Source organism: Ceratotherium simum, chromosome 12 (genome assembly GCF_057802395.1).
Source record: "Ceratotherium simum simum isolate JZ-2026a chromosome 12, ASM5780239v1, whole genome shotgun sequence".
Lineage (NCBI taxonomy): Eukaryota > Metazoa > Chordata > Mammalia > Perissodactyla > Rhinocerotidae > Ceratotherium > Ceratotherium simum.
In genome coordinates, this window is record NC_141911.1 from 54,090,775 (window position 1) to 54,108,293 (window position 17,519).

Consider the following 17,519-nt stretch of genomic DNA (forward strand, 5'->3'; position numbering starts at 1 on the left):
CTCCACTGTCTACTGAGACGAGAGTAAAACAGGCAAATAATATCTTTAGTATTAAGAAAAGTTTTAACGTCATAGAGTCCAGGATAGGGTCTTGGTGACATCTGTGGCTCCCTCATAACACACTTTGAGAACTCATCTGGAGGCGCATCAGATTTAGGTTTGACTTCTTTGGGCAATAATACTCAGTAGATGTACATCTATCCTGCACATGTTGTCTGTCCCTATTTTCTTCTACTTCACTTTTTCACTTCATGTATCCTGGGGATCCCTCTATAGTAGCATGTAATATATTCCTGATTCCTTTTTATAGCTTGTTTGATGGTTTCTAATAAATGGAGATTCCTTCTTATCTCTTCCTCTGTGGGACCTGCAGAGTCTTGAAACACATCTATAAAATAGGAGATGAGTTATTGACTTTTTTGAACTTTAGCTTCCAATTTTTCCTTTATTATCTTACGTGTGTTGTAATGCTTTTGATACTAGTTGTCATTAGTACAAAACCAAATATTTAGGCCAGAAGGATTCCAGAGCAGGAATTTTGTTAATATTTTGATTACCTCGTATAAAACCAGTTGCCAAGTCCTACTGGCACCATGTTTGGTGCTACCTTCCTTTCCATAGCAGCTTATTCGACTCTTAACTGGTTTTCCAGCCCGAATCTCCTCCATTGTACATGCTGCTGCCAGATTAATCTTTCTGAAGCAATTGTGTTAATAATCATTATTTCTAGGCTTAAAAAATTTTAAAGTCTTCACATTGCATTGACTTCAAAATCCTGTGAGAAATCCATTGCAAATTCAAGAAATGACTGGCATTGTATCTACAAAAATATGAAAAATGAAAGGTTTCAGTCTCCTTTAAGGAAGTTTGAAGCACTAACAAGCACACCGGGAGAAATTTAAGGGGAGGATTACTTGTATCACACTCCAGGCAAGACTTTCTTTTTAAGGTGCCAAGAGAGGTCAAAGGAACCATCTCTGGTCACAGGGAACATAAGTATTTCCAAGGACAGAAAAGCAAGTGTTCTGCTGCTCCCCTGGCAATTTTCTCTTCCTTCCTTTCTTGTCTTCCTTCCTCCCTGCCCCCTACATTTGACTCTACAGTAGACAATGTTTATAGCATATTCCTTTATGATATCCTCAGGCTTATTTCTGACATGTATTCATTGATAGAAGACAGCAAAAGTGAAAGTACTTAGAATTGTAGCTTTTTACCTTATTAAGAGCTTTGAATCAGCTATTTTCAATAGACTGAGCTGAAAATAAACATTTAACTTGCTGCATTGCATTTTATTTACTGATTTAGGGAACAAAAAAGTTCTAGTGATTTCTACATTGATATTAAAAGATGGAATCTCAGGGCCTTTGTGCTGTTCACTTGGCTTTCCTTAGAAATCAGCCTGGTTAGTCTCCTCACTTCAGGTCTGGGGTCACCTCAGCAACCCTTTCCCTGGCCACCCTCTCTCCCACACTTCATATCCCCTTTTCTTGTTTCACTTTTTTTTTCCTTGTAGTTTTTATCAACATATTTTACTTATTTGTGGTCTGCCTCTCCCACTGGAACATAAGCTCCGTGAGGGCAGGAATTTTTAGCTATTTGGTTCGGTGTTGTACCCTGGCATCCAGAACAGTGCTTGGCACAGAGTAGAAATTCAATAAATATTTGTTGGACAAATGCATGAAAAGGCAACACAACTGCAAACAAACTTCCAAACCATCTTTATTAAAAACTATCGATATTTTATAAAAATAGCTTCCATTATATAGAATATAGAAATACAACTCTACAAAATTAAATTATTTTCACACAGTTTAGTGTATAGATTAATGTCTTAGTAACATTTAATAATATATTTTAAAATATCCAAAGTATAATTGCTTGTTCTCAAAAGTGTTTAGTGCTGAATACTTTTTCTCAGCTTCTGTCCAACATTTTGTACAGAAGCAGGTATGATTTAGCTGACTCCTTGGTTTTCAACCAATGGATATTTAACAATAATAATAATACATGGTGGTAGCAGTAGTAGCTAACACTTTTAGAGCCCCTAACATGTGCCAGGCACTATTTAGAGGGAACTCACACAGACAACAAATAATTATTCATAATATTATTTTCAAGAATATTCAAAGCAGACAAACCTAGTAAATTGGTTTCACAGATTTTCCCATTTGTATTAGAAATATAAAAAAGCAGCCATGGCAAATTTACTATCTTGCTGGTAAGCATCATCATCAGTCCCTTGGCACAAATAAGAAACTCTCCCTTGCTGAGTACACTTCTCTAATCTGACAAAAAAAAGGGGAGGGAGGGAGAAGGGCGGGGGCTGGAATCTAAAATGTAATTTTGGGGGCTAAAAAATATATGATGGTGATAAGACAGTACTTGATATTTTTATAAATGGTAGTTATATAATTGTTTGCATTAATAGTCTTTGGTGAAAGGGAACATTTGCAGGATGCTAATAAAATCCAACTTGGATGTTTCTGTATCTGCTAATGCATACCTCTGGAGTATCTGCACCATCACTTTGTCCCCCTTTATTTAATAAAGTGGCAGATAGACACATTGTCCAATAATGAGACTGATCTACTTTCAGATGTGAATCTGAACATATTTGGAAAAACTGGCAGGTAAGTTTACTTACAATTCTTACTTACAATGCTTACTTCAATATCCATTTAGAGATGAAAACCAAGATAATGTTTGGTTTTATTTCTTTAAACTGCAGTGTCTCTGCAACATGGACATTACAGTATACATCTACAATACAGCAAATGATTTTCCCCTTATTAAGATTAGTAGTCTGCTACAAAAATAACTTTTTATTTCAGTTATTGAGCAGTGGTCTCATGATTCCTTGACACGGGGAAAGCAGTTCAAAAGACCAAAATTTCATTAAATGAAACAAAAAAAGTCCTCTATGATAAAACCCCAAGTCTTAGTTCTTAGTCTGTTTGAAAATCTGAGTTGATCAATAGCTGCATTTATTAATAATTCTCAGTATTAAAAATAGCTCATGGTGTTTCGGGAGATAATAAATACTTTTTAAACAAAGTGCCTTAATACCCTGTATATACAGTCAGGCGTTGCTTAACCACAGGGATACATTGTGAAAAAAATTCATCATTAGGCGATTTTGTCATTGTGCAAACATCATAGAGTGTACTACACAAACCTAGATGGTATACCCTACTACACACCTAGGCTATATGGTACTAATCTTATGGGACCACCATTGTATATGTAGTTTGTCACTGACCAAAACGTTATGTGGCGCATGACTGTATGTACACAAGCAGTCCTAAGACAGTAGTAAAGTGTCTACCATTTGACCAACGTTGTGATCTTAAGGGGAGGCTATTTCAAGCATTTTTCACATTTCAAGAACCAAGGTTTCTTGCCCTGCTTTGAATGCCAAAATTAAGGCCCATGAGTCACTAAGAGGACTAATAACAGTGGTCTGCATCTTAAATGCCTGGGTGAAAACCTCTTAAACTGATGACAGATGGATAATGGTGTTTCTAAAACCAAATGTTTCAAATGGTGCACCCACTATGTTTTGCAGTTAGTTCTGACTAAGCTGGAGGGCTCATGTTTGAAGTGGGGGAAATGCAGAGACTGGCTTGGGATGTGCTGGCATAATTTGCCTTCTAAAGCTTAAGTCCTGAAGAAAGAACCCAGTATTGTAAAGTCTTGGGGCATCGGAGACTTCAGGAGGATCCACTGGTAAATGTCAATTAAAAATGCAGTATTTGTTATGTTCTTCCTTCCTCTCAATCCACCAAATTCTCACAGCCAAAGAAAATTCTCATCCCATTAGTTTTCTTTCTCTACTAAAGTTCAAGTAAATTATTGCCCATTAAAGCATCTCCTTTTGGGAAAACCCAATACATAATTATTCATATTTATAAGGCAAAAATTAGTATTTAACAAAGGAAGTCACCATAGGATTTCTTTAGCCAACTTTTTCAGTGTTTTTAACATGATTAAAAAAATTTACATACAGCTTTCCTGAAATTCATGAACTGTATAAAATGTGTGTGTATGCCTGAATATAGTTTAACAAAAAGAAAAACAATGAAAGTTTATGGACAACTAGTTTAAAAAATATATCCTACTCGAAACAGAGCTGACCTGAAAGAGTAAAGGAAATGAAACAAATAAAAAAATAAGTTTAATTTTCATTCCTCCACTCTTCCTCTACAGTGAGGTATCTACTAAAATACTTAAAAAGTATTTGATCTAATAAGGAAGCAGTACTTGGACATGACAAATTTAGGTACTGACCAACAGGCAAGAGGAAAAAAAAAATGCACATTTTACTTAAGAGAGACTTTAGAAACCTCAATGCAATCGTCTCATTTGTACAGAACTCTGACCTCAGAGAGGTACAAAAGACTTGCTCATGGTCACAGCACTAATTAGTTACAGAACCTGGTCACGTCCTCCCTATTTCATCATTCTTGCACCAGATACAATATTGGTTTTGAGAAAAATACACAATGAATTGAGCATTTTTCCAAGATAAATATTTCCTATGTGAATTTTATATAAAACACTTCACATTATTTCAAACTAGTCAATAAATTAATGTTATATACCACAATGGAAATAAGTTAACAATCCTTTCTTCATATTTTGATCAATTATCTTTTCAAAAGCCTCACAATACTACAAAAGATTTAGTGCACCAAATCCAACAGCGTGTCATCTCAATATTTAACAATATTATGTTCAATACTGAACAGTGAAGAGAAACTAAACCTTCTCTCTTTGTGTATGGATTTCAGCAATTCTACCACTTCTCAATGCTCCAGGCACAGTGTTGCTGTACATCAAGAAAACACAACTACAAGGTTAATCCAAAGAATAATTTGAAAGCCATTTCGATGGCAATTTCTGTGACTGAGTCATGAAAACAGACGTAAAGTTCCTGAAGTTTGGGATGAAGAAAAAGTCTCCTGTAGAGGAAAAGAACACACTCATTTCAGAAATTCAAAGAACAAAGGAAAAAAACCAACCTTTCAATTTATTTTATTTTTTCTGTTTCTGAGAGAATCAGTAGTAAATTCAAAAACCACTAATCTAAATCTATAGTTGGGGGAAATGCAGCTAGGTTTACTTTTAAATAAATAATATATGCCTTAGCTCAATTATTTTTATTTTTTCAGGTTGTAAAAAAACCTACTTTATCAACATGTATTACCACATCCCTCAGTTTTTAAATATTAAATTCAGCCATTATTATTACAATAAAGCCAATGGTGTTACCACCATTTTAAGTACAATAGTTACTAAACATTGCCATTTACTTTCTAAAGGTTAATTACTATTAAAATATTAAATATATGATAGTTCTTTTTAGTAGATAGTATTGAATTGGGATTAACATTGAAATTTTATTTGGTTTTCTTGAAGAGTTAAAATTTTAATCTAAACAGATTGATTAAATAATCAATACTAATGTATATAAATCAAAATACTTAAATCAGGGGTAGTTCTGCCTGATTTCTTTAAATTTCTGTATTCTACACAGATCTGCATCATCGTAATGCAACACCTCTTGATTCTATTCCAGTTGTTGTGAATGTAGTTAAGGCTCCACTGCACACCTGCGTGTGTGCCTAACTATTCTTCTTATCTCTATTCTCTCTTGTGTCCACACCATTCCACTTGCTGCTCCCAGCTTAATCTTTCAATAGCATAGCTCTAATCACACTACATGGAATTGAGCTTATGCTGATGCTCCAAAGCTTGGCTGATTACACATCAGAATCACAAGGGAGTTTACTAAAAACGCAGAGTCCTCCTCCCATAAATTCTGGTTCAGTAGGTCTGGGGTGGGGCACAGGCATCTCTGATTTTAACAAGTGACTCAGGTGATTCTAAACCCCATGGACTAGCATATGGGAATTACTGCTTTGGATATTTGTAAAGCGTTTGTCATACAGTTTCAGACTACATGGTAGATGTCCAGTAACATTAGTCTCACCTAACTCTGTGCCCCTTCCTCCACCAATTCTTTACCCTACTCAAAGAACCCTCAGTGGCTCAATATTTCCCTCAATATTCAATTCCTTAGGAATTGAAGGCTCTCTCTGGTGGTCCTGACTTAACTTTCCAGCTTGATCTTTCACTTTATCTTTGTATATGTCATTCCTTTACCATCCTGGCAAACCAGTCTACTCACTGCTATGCCTTATGATTTCTCTTGTTTGGGTCTTTGTTCATCTCATCCTTTTTTAAGAATGTTCTATCCAAACCCAATTCATTTTCTAAACCAGATCAAATGGAATCTCTAAGCCTTTCTTTGTAATCCCAGCTTAGATTTTTCCCCCTTCCTCAGAATTCCCATAGCATTTCGTTGTATCAACTAATTTATTATATATGTACATCTATCTATCTCTCTATATCTATTTATCTATATAGATATCTACATATATCCATATAATATAAATCCATAAATATATAGATATTTGAGCATATTTCAGATTTCTTCTGCTAGACGTAAGACCATTAGGTGCAACAATTGTGACTTTATCTTTGTGTTTGCTATACCACCCACCCACCACCACATTTTGCCAAGCACATTTCCATTTACTAAATGGTTACATATTTATCAAGTGTGACTATGTGTCCGGTGCTGTTACACGTAGCAGTGGTGGATAAGACAGATATGATTCCTGAGCTCATAAAGCTGACATTCTAGTGAGGGAAAGACCATAAACAAACAAGAAAATAAACAATAAAGGGGTGACATAATAGAGAATAACTAATGTGGGAAAGAGATCATGAATTCTTTCTCTGAAGAGATGACCTGTTAGCACTGGTCTGAATATCAAGGAGCCAGACATGCAAAGGTTGAGAGGTAGAACATTCCACACAGAAGGAATAGCAAGAACAAGACTGGATTGGTGCCAATGTGGCTGTGCACAGTGGATGGAGGAGGGTGACAGGAGGTGGAAACAGAGAGGTGGGCAGGGGCCAGGGCAGGCAAAGTCTTGTAGTTGGCAGGGGTCAGCAGGGAGAGGAGAGGGGAAGAGAAGAGGGAAAGAAAGGAGAGGAGAGGGAAGAAAGGAAGGAAGTAGGCATGGAAGGAAGGAAATAGCAGTAAAATTGTGGTATCATTATCTTTTAGTGTATTACTAATATAATTTTGTGAGATAACTGAATAACCTTTTTTTTTAAATAGAAAAAGACTTGGGAGGAATTTAAAGGAGATAGCAAATAAAATTCTAAAATATATTAAAATATTATAGTTAGATTAATCATTCCATGCCTACATCTTAAAGTTTATCTCCTTTACCACTTTTCTAACATTTTACTTCACTTTCAAATACTTTTTTCCCACTTACCCTACTACCCAGTAAGCCATGACTGGGGGTGCTTTTCTCTGATCAGCCCAGTTTTCAGGTGAGCACTCAAACAACACACCATGTTCTCTCACAGGGCTAAGAGAAGACACTGAATTTGTAGAACCTGATTGATCTCCACCATTTCGTGCTTTCTTTTTCTGTAATTTCATAGGTATTATTAGTATTAACTAGTATTAATAGTGTTAATTTAAAATGTTTTAACATATAGATTTTTTTTTTTTTTTGTGAGGAAGATCAGCCCTGAGCTAACATCCATGCTAATCCTCCTCTTTTTGCTGAGGAAGACGGGCTCTGAGCTAACATCTATTGCCAATCCTCCTCCTTTTTTTCCCCCCAAAGCCCCAGTAGATGGTTGTATGTCATAGTTGCACATCCTTGTAGTTGCTGTATGTGGGACGCGGCCTCAGCATGGCCGGAGAAGCAGTGCGTCGGTACGCGCCCGGGATCCGAACCCAGCCACCAGTAGCGGAGCGCGCGCACTTAACCGCTAAGCCATGGGGCCGGCCCTCACATATAGATTTGAATTGGCTGATCCTCATACTTAAGTTTCTGCAGCGACATTCTTCTCCTTACCTGTAGCAACATTTCTACTCTTCCTCCTTCTTACTTTAAATACCATCTTCTAAAGGAGACGTCATGGATAAAGTGTGCCTTGACTCTCCCAGGAAACATTTTGTTCACAGCCATATGTTATTAGAATTTACATTATATCATATAAGCAGTTTATAGGTCCATCTTCCCCAGTGCATTATAAGCTTTTTTCCAGGACAAAGACGATATACTATTCTAGTCATCTTTGTATTTTCTGAAAGCAGCAGTGCCTGGTACATAGTAGGTACTTAATGAATAGATTACTAATGAGTAGGTTACTAAATGAATAGATGATTTTGTAATATACTTAAAATACTTACACTTAAAGCAGTATTGTTTCTCCTCTGATGTATACTCTCTAAATTTCCCATTGATTAAATCATTAGCAAAACAGTAATTCATTTGGAATATAAAGACCTTTTGTAAGGCTCAGGCCAAAACAGTGGAGTGATCCTAGATTCTTCTCTTTCTCTCATAATCTTCATCTAATCCATCAACAAATCCTTTTGGCTCACCTTCCAAAATATATCCAGTCTCCAGAAGCCACTACCAATTCTTGCTTTGAGAATTTCCATAGCCTCCTAACTGTCCCTGCCTCCACCCTTGCTAACCTACATTGCCTGTTCTTCCCACAGTAGCCTGAGAGACCCTTTCAAAAACTAAAGATCATGTCCCTGTTCTGGTCAGAACTGTCCAAGAACCTCCCATCCCCTTCATAACAAAGCCCAACGTCCTGAAGTCTATCAGGCCATGCATGATCTGGCCCTGCTGCCTACACCATCTCAACTCCTACCACTCTCCTCCCCAGGCAGTCTGTTCTAGTGCTTTCAGCCACAACTTCCTCTGTGGCTTTGCTCTTGCTATTCCCTCTGTCTGGAAGCTCTGCCTCCAGATCTGCCACATGGCTTGCTCCCTCACTTTATTCAGGTCTCTGTTCAAATATTACTTGACATGATCAAAGAGATCTTTTAAAATAGTAACCCCCACTTCTCACCCTTTCCTTGTTTGCTCATTCCTCTTGAAACTTATCCTATCTGACATATTACACTACTTGCTGATTCATTAGTCTCCCCTGTTAGAAGACAGGCTTCATGAGGAAAGGGACTTTGTTTTATTCACTGCTGTATCCACGGCACTTAGAATAGTGTCTGGTGCATAGTAGGTACCTCAATATTTAAATAATATGGGAAAGGCTAATTTACATTACTAAATATTACTGAATAAGTTAATGAAATAGTCCCTTGTAGAATCTATCAGTTATGTTCAATAGGAAAGGAGAAGCATAAGAATGCAAAGCACATAGGTAAACATAGTCAAACATCACATTCTGGTGAACACCAATTTCTGATAGTTCAAGGAAGAAATCCTATAAGACACAGAATTTTACTGCTGAATGAGTCCTAAGAGATGATATAATTCAGCCCACTCACTTTATAGCTGAAGAAATAGGAAGAGTCTAGGCTCAGTCTAGGATTCCTTATTCATAGCTCAATGTTAAACTCAAGTTCTTCACAAATTTAGCATCCTTAACACATGTGTTGCTATACACATTACAGTCATCCTCAGAGAGGTTTTTCGACTGTACGACGTTTGACCAGTCACAAGTAAACTTCTGTATGTTTATCCTTTTCAAGAAGTCAACACTTACCTTTCCCTGCCAATAAAACAATCTAATTGATATTTTAATTATATACAACATTACTACCAGAAGGTAGAATATTAAATGAAACTTCATTCTGCATTGAAAAGCAATTAAGCAACCAACCAAGTGACTAAAACATTTGCAACAGTATTGTGTCTATTGCTGTACTTTACCTCATTATGTTCCAAAATACCTTATACTGCTGGTTGGATACTTAAAGAATTATCAGAGTTACCAAATAGTAGATATTACTGTCCAAATAATGGTTGAGTCACAGATATCAAACATGGAAGGCTAATTTACATAAAAAAATACTATATTCTACTTTGCTATAGAAAAACACAGGTCCACCATTTCCTGAAATAGTAATCCAAGACATCAAACTCAGTATTACGAAACAAAGGTTTGAAGTTAAGTACTGTGAGTATAATCCTTTTGGCACTCAAGTTAGATTGGGTGACCGTTAAAAAAAATTTAAATGAAAACAGTCACTGCTGGACATATTGATTAAAAAACTTTTAGAGAGAATATTTAGAGACCTGGAAAAGAAACTGGCAGAAAACTATATTTATAGCAGTGCCCTACCTCTTCCACCAATGTCTGCTGGAAAATTGCACGAATGGAGAGACAACACTGATGGAAATTCTTTATTAGCTGAGGGTGGAGAGAGCCGCTTAGCTGTGCCACCTCTTCGTGGGTAGGGGTAATAAAGATCCCTTGCACTGTTTCTAAGGCAACATAGTGGAAAAGTGTGTTCTCAGGACCAGATGTCAATCTTGAAAAGAAAAAAGATATTTAAGTAAACTTAAAAACATTCTTTCATTTTGAATCTTGTAGACTCCTAATAAGCTTTTATGTACAATATAATATTAGGAGTGTAATTAGGGAAGGGAAACTAGGCCAAACATTTAATTTCTTCTTCCTCCTTGACTGAAGTACAGGCTAGAGGGGTTATTAACTCCCTTATGGAGGCAAATACTACATGTTATGCAAGGATAAACAAACACCAATTCATTTGCAAGTAACTTAATCATCCCTTTGCTAACCAACCCCAATTGGCTAAAACCCTGTTTTTCCATGGTTGGTAATGAATAACTCAGCCCATGTCTGGTCTAGATATCTACAAGCTACAAACAAGGTATCAGTCTAGGGTGGACCACATATAAAAACACCTTCCAACAAACTAAACACATTTAAGTTAGTAGCATTAAAGTCTTTTACCATGATAGTCAAACTGATGATCCCGAAGAAAAATAAAATTATTATCACCAACTGCTGAGCTGGGTTAATATTCTAAAATCCCACAGCAATTACTATTAGCATTCTACTACTTCTCATCATTACAGTCTTCCTTCTCTCCTATGATCCTTTACTATTCTCCTTTCTTCATTCTTCTTCTCCATCTTTTCTTCCCCTATTTAGGTCTCAGACAGGCCAAAGAACACATCAATACTGCTTATTTCTACCAGTAGTAAGAAGAGCTAAAGAACAACTATAATAGCAACAACAAAATAATAATAATAATCATATACTGAATGCCTTCTATATGCCAGGGTAGGTGCTTTAAAATACCTTCGTCTTAATTCTCATAATGACCCTGCAAGGTAGTCAATATTGCTCTCTTCATTTTAACCATGAGGAAATCAATGTTCAAAGGACTTGGATTAACCTGCTTGAGGTCCCATGGCCAAGTGGCAGAGCTTAGCTGACTCTGAAGCTTGCTCCACTATACCTTGCTTTTTCCTCTCCACTGCTGACTTCTGATTTGGTAATCTTTAAATATATGGACATCAGTTCCCCATCTGCATCTCAGACACTCAAGCTGCCCCATTCTAATTCCATTGTCTATATTAAAAAATTCCTTTAGTTGATTTTTTTTTTTCAGCTATAAGTACAGAGTCAAAGAAAAGGCATATTTCAGCTCTCTGGCTAGATACTGTCTTAATCATCTATGCTAGTTAAATTCCTGTTAAACTGTGAATTAGGTAGCATGATCAGAATAACTTCTTCTGGATGGAAAAAGATACTCCATGCAAATGGCAATGAAAAGAAAGATAGGGTAGCAATACTTAGAGAAAATAGACTTTAAAGCAAAAAACTGCAATAAAGAGACAAAGAAGGGGACTACATAATGATCAAGGGAACAATCCAACAAGAGGATATAACACTTGTAAATATGTATGCACCAAACATAGGAACACCTAAATATATAAAGCAATTATTAACAGACATAAAAGGAGAAAGAGCAACACAAGAATATTAGGGGACTTTAACACTCCACTTACACCAATGGATAGATCATCCAAACAGAAGATCAATAAGGAAACATTGGTCTTAAATGACACATTAGACCAGATGGACTTAGTAGATATATATAGAACATTCCATCCAAAAACCACAGAATACACATTCTTTTCAAATGCACATGGAACATTCTCGAGGATAGATCACGTATTAGGCCATAAAAAAAGTCTCAATAAATTAAGGAAGACTGAAATAATACCACGCATCTTTTCTGACCACAACAGTATGAAACTAGAAATCAACTACAGGAAGAAAATTGGAAAAGCCACAAATATGTGGAGATTAAACAAAATGCTACTGAACAACACTTGGGTCAATGAAGAAACCAAAGGAGAAATAAAAAAATACCTAGAGACAAATGAAAATATGACATGCCAAAATTTATGGAATACAACAAAAGCAGTTCTAAGAGAGAAGTTTATAGCAATACAGGCCTACCTCAACAAACAAGAAAAATATCAAATAAACAATCTAACAGTTCACCTAAAGGAACTGGAAAAAGAACAAACAAAGCCCAAAATCAGTAGAAGGAAGGATATAATAAAAATCAGAGCAGAAATAAATGAAATGGAGACTAAAAAAAGAATAGAAAAAAATCAATGAAATGAAGAGCTGGTTCTTTGAAAACATTAACAAAATTGACAAACCTTTAGCTAGACTCACCAAGAAAAAAAGAGAGAAGTCTCAAATAAAATCAGAAACGAAAGAGGAGAAATTACAATGGACACTTCAGAAATACAAAAGATTTCAAAGAACACTACAAAAAGCTATATGCCAACAAATTGGATAATCTAGAAGAAACGGATAAATTCTTAGAATCATACAACCTTCTAAAACTGAATCATAAAGAAACAGAGAATTTGAATAGACCAGTCACCAGTAAGGAGATCGAAACCTTAGTAATCAAAAACCTCCCAAAATATAAAAGTCCAGAAACAGATGTCTTCCCTGGCAAATTCTCCCAAACATTCAAAGAAGACTTAATACCTATCCTTCTCAAACTCTTCCAAAAAATTGAGGAGGGGGGGAAGCTTTCTAACTCATTCTATGAGGCCAGCATTACCCTGATACCAAAACCAGAAAAGAGTAACACAAAAAAAGAAAATTATAGGCCAATATCACTGATGAACATTGATGCAAAAATCCTCAACAAAATACTAGCAAATTGAAAACAACAATACATTAAAAAGATCATACACCATGATCGAGTGGGATTTATTCCAGGTATGCAAGGATGGTTCAACATCTGCAAGTCAATCAATGTGATGCACCACATTAACAAAATGAAGAATAAAAATCACATGATCATCTCAATAGATGCAGAGAAAGCATTTGACAAGATACAGCATCCATTTATGATAAAAACTCTGAATAAAATGGGTATAGAAGGAAAGTACCTCAACATAGTAAAGGCCATATATGACAAACCCACAGCTAACATCATTCTCAATGGAGAAACACTGGAAGCTATCCCTTTAACAACAGGAACCAGACAAGGATGCCTACATTCACCCCTCTTATTTAACACAGTATTGGAAATCACAGCCAGAGCAATCAGGCAAAAAAAAGAAAAAAAAAGGGATCCAAATTGGAAAGGAAGAAGTGAAACTGTCACTATTTGCAGATATCATAGCTTTATATATAGAAAGCCCTAAAGAATCCACCAAAAAACTTTTAGAAGTAATAAATGAACATGGCAAAGTTGCAGGATACAAAATCAATATACAAAAATCAGTTGAGTTTCTATACACTAAAGATGAAGTAGCAGAAAGAGAAATTAAGAATAGAATCCCATTTATAATTGCAACAAAAAGAATAAAATACCTAGGAATAAATTTAACCAGAGGTGAAAGACCTGTACACTGAAAACTATAAAACATTGTTGAAAGAAATAGAAGAAGACACAAAGAAATGGAAAGATATTCTGTGCTCTTGGATTGGAAGAATTAACATAGTTAAGATGTCCATACTTCCTAAAGCAATCTACAGATTCAATGCAATCCCTATCAAAGTTCCAATGACATTTTTCACAGAAATAGAATAAAGAATCCTAAAATTTCTATGGAACAAGAAAAGACCCTGAATTGCCAAAGGAATCCTGAGAAAAAAGAACAAAGCTAGAGGCATCACACTCCCTGACTTCAAAATATACTACAAATCTATGGTAACGAAAACAGAATGGTGTTGGCACAAAAACAGACACACAGATCAATGGAACAGAATCAAGAGCCCAGAAATAAACCCACACATCTATGGACAGCTAATTTTCGACAAGGCAACCAAGAACACACAATGGAGAAAGGAATGTCTCTTCAATTCAATAAATGGTGTTGGGAAAACTGGACAACCACAAGCAAAAGAATGAAAGTAGATCATTATCTTACACCATACACAAAAATTAACTCAAAATGGATTAAAGACTTAAATGTAAGACCTGAAACCATGAAAATTCTAGAGGAAACACAGGCAGTATGCTCTTCGACATTGCTCTTAGCAGCAAATTTTCAAGTACTGTATCTGACTGGGCAAGGGAAACAATAGAAAAAATAAACAAATGGGACTACATCAGACTAAAAAACTTCTGCACAGCAAAGGAAACCATCAACAAAAGGAAAAGAGAACCTAACAATTGGGAGAAGATATTTGCAAACCATATATCTGATAAGGGGTTAATATCCAAAATATATAAAGAACTCATACATCTCAACAACAAAAAAACTAACAACCCAATTAAAAAAATGGGCAAAAGATCTGAACAGACATTTCTCCAAAGAAGACATACATATGATCTAGCATATGATCCAGCTATTCCACTGCTGGGTATTTATCCAAAGAACTTGAAAACACCAATTTGTAAAGGTACATGCACCCCTGTGTTCATTGCAGCGTTATTCACAATAGCCAAGACTTGGAAGCAACCTAAGTGCCCATCAAGGGACGAATGGATAAAGAAGCTGTGGTATATATACACAATGGAATACTACTCAGCCATAAGAAACGATGAAATCCAGCCATTTGTGACAACATGGATGGACATTGAGGGTATGATGCAAAGTGAAATAAGTCAGAGGGAGAAGGTCAAATACCGTATGATTTCCTTCATTAAGTAGTAGATAATAACAACAATAAGCAAACACATAGGGACAGAGATTGGATTGGTGGTTACTAGAGGGGAAGGGGGAGGGAGGAGGGTGAAGGGGATAATTTGGCATATGTGTGTGGTGATGGGTTGTAATTAGTATTTTGGTGGTGAACATGATGTAATCTATGCAGAAATAGAAGTATAATGATGTAAACCTGAAATTTTTACAATGTTATAAACCAATGTACTGCAATAAACAAAAAATTAAAAAAAAGAAGACATACAGATGGCCAAAAGGCACATGAAAAGATGCTCAGCATCACTAATTATTAGGGTAATGCAAATCAAAACTACAATGAGATATCACCTCACTCCCGTCAGAATGGCTATAATTAACAAGACAGGAAACAACAAGTGTTGGAGAGGATGTGGAGAGAAGGGAACTCTCATATACTGTTGGTGGAAGTGCAAACTGGTACAGCCACTATGGAAAACAGTATGGAGATTCCTGAAAAAGTTAAGAATAGAACTACCATATGATCCAGCTATTCCACTGCTGGGTATTTATCCAAAGAACATGAAAACACGACTGCATAAAAATATTTGCATCCCTATGTTCATTGCAGCGTTATTCACAATAGCCAAGACTTGGAAGTAACCTAAGTGCCCATCAAGGGACGAATGGATAAAGAAGATGTGATATATATACACAATGGAATCCAGGCAACCATAAAAAAAGGATGAAGTCTTTCCATTTGTGACAACATGGATGGACCTTGAGGGTATTATGCTGAATGAAATAAGTCAGAGGGAGAAAGTCAAATACCATATGATCTCACTCATAAATAGAAGATAACAACAAGAACAAACAAACACATAGAGACAGAGATTGGATTGGTGGTTACCAGAGGGGAAGCGGGGAGGAAGAAGGGTGAAAGAGATGACTAGACACATGTGTATGGTGATGGATTGTAATTAGTCTTTGGGTGGTGAATATGATATAATCTACACGGAAATCGAAATATAATGATGTACACCTGAAGTTTATATAATGTTACAAACCAATGTTAGGATAAAAAAAAAAAATAACAACTTCTTATTACTGACTTATGGCCTTGGTTCTCTTTCAAGACCAGGGGTAGGCAGGGAAGGAGATCATCTACAAATTTTTCTCATACTTTTCCATAGGGTACTGGCTGATTAACAACTGGTGGCTGGTATTTTTCAATCAATAAAAATGTAAATAATCAAGATAAGAGAAATTATGATTATTCAAAAAGGAAAATAATTTAAAACATACATTTTAATCCATAGGTCTTCAAATTCAAGAAAAGGTACATAATAGAAATGATTCTTTAAAAAAGAGCTATTAAGAGGATTCCTTTTTGGGAGGTTTAGAACTAACATTTTTGTTATCATTTTTTATTTTCTCTCCAAAAAACCCCAAAACACAATGAGTATGTTGGCTCTTAAAAACCATAAACTCACTCAGTGTATATTAACTCACTCAGTGTATAAACTGAAGGTTTAAAAATCATCAAACAAACAATTATCCAATGGGAAGATAAAATATTTGTAAAAGAAAGCAGTAAAGTCAGATCTGTTTTTCAGGAAGGTCACTCCTGCAGTAGAGAATGGATTCAGGGTAGGCTGGGAGCTGGGAGACTGCTGCAATAAAATCAAGTGAGAGAATGGGAGCCTGAACCAGGGTAGCATCGTTAGGTGTTGAATGGAATCAAGAATTATTAGAATGCAGAATGGATAGGACTTAGTTACTCAATAAAATGTTTTGTGTATATTATGATTTTTGATATATTATATATTTTACAAAAACATGTAAATACAAATTAGAATAATATATTACACAGTTTTATATCATATTTTTTAAATTAACTACAGAGTAAGAACATCTTTCCATGTCAATAAAGAGAATAATGATCCAGCTATTCCACTTCTGGGTATTTATCCAAAGAACATGAAAACACTAATTTGAAAAGATACATGCACCCCTATGTTCATTGCAGCATTATCCACAATAGCCAAGACTTGGAAACAACCTAAGTGCTCATTGACGAATGAATGAACAAAGAAGACGTGGTATATATATATATGCAATGGAATACTACTCAGCCATAAAAAGGATGAAATCTTGCTATTTTCAAAAACATGCTGGAAACTTGGGGGTATCAGGCTATGTGAAATAAGTCTGACAAATACAGACAAATACCATATGATTTCACTCATACGTGGAAGATAAACAAGCAAACAAACAAACACATTGATACAGAGAACAGATTGGTGGTCACCAGAGGGGAAAGGGAGTGGGAGGAGGGTGAAAGGGGTAAAGGGGCACATGTGTACAGTGATGAATGGAAACTAGACTTTTGTTGGTGAATACAATGTAATCTATACAGAAGTTGAAATATGATGATGTATACCTGAAATTTTATAATGTTATAAACCAATGTTACCTCGATAAAAAACTTTTTTAAAAAAGAGAATAAACATGCATTTGCAGCATCTT

At 35.7% G+C, this 17,519-nt stretch overlaps 1 protein-coding gene across 4 annotated transcripts in view; it reads right to left on the reverse strand.

Moving 5' to 3' along the window:
- Window positions 1–1,695: 1,695 nt before the first annotated feature.
- INTU (inturned planar cell polarity protein) overlaps window positions 1,696–17,519 on the reverse strand; it is a 76,345-nt gene continuing 60,521 nt past the window's right edge. The window contains exons 14-16 of one of the 4 annotated variants that reach the window (XM_087437643.1): window positions 10,195–10,384; window positions 7,356–7,513; window positions 1,696–4,961 (exon numbers count right to left, since the gene is read on the reverse strand). In XM_087437643.1, the coding sequence (XP_087293769.1) occupies window positions 4,850–4,961; window positions 7,356–7,513; window positions 10,195–10,384 (460 nt within the window). In that variant the 3' untranslated portion in view covers window positions 1,696–4,849. The remainder of the gene's footprint in view (window positions 4,962–7,355; window positions 7,514–10,194; window positions 10,385–17,519) is intronic. The other 3 variants (XR_015553831.1, XM_087437644.1, XM_087437645.1) reach the window with 3 other exon arrangements.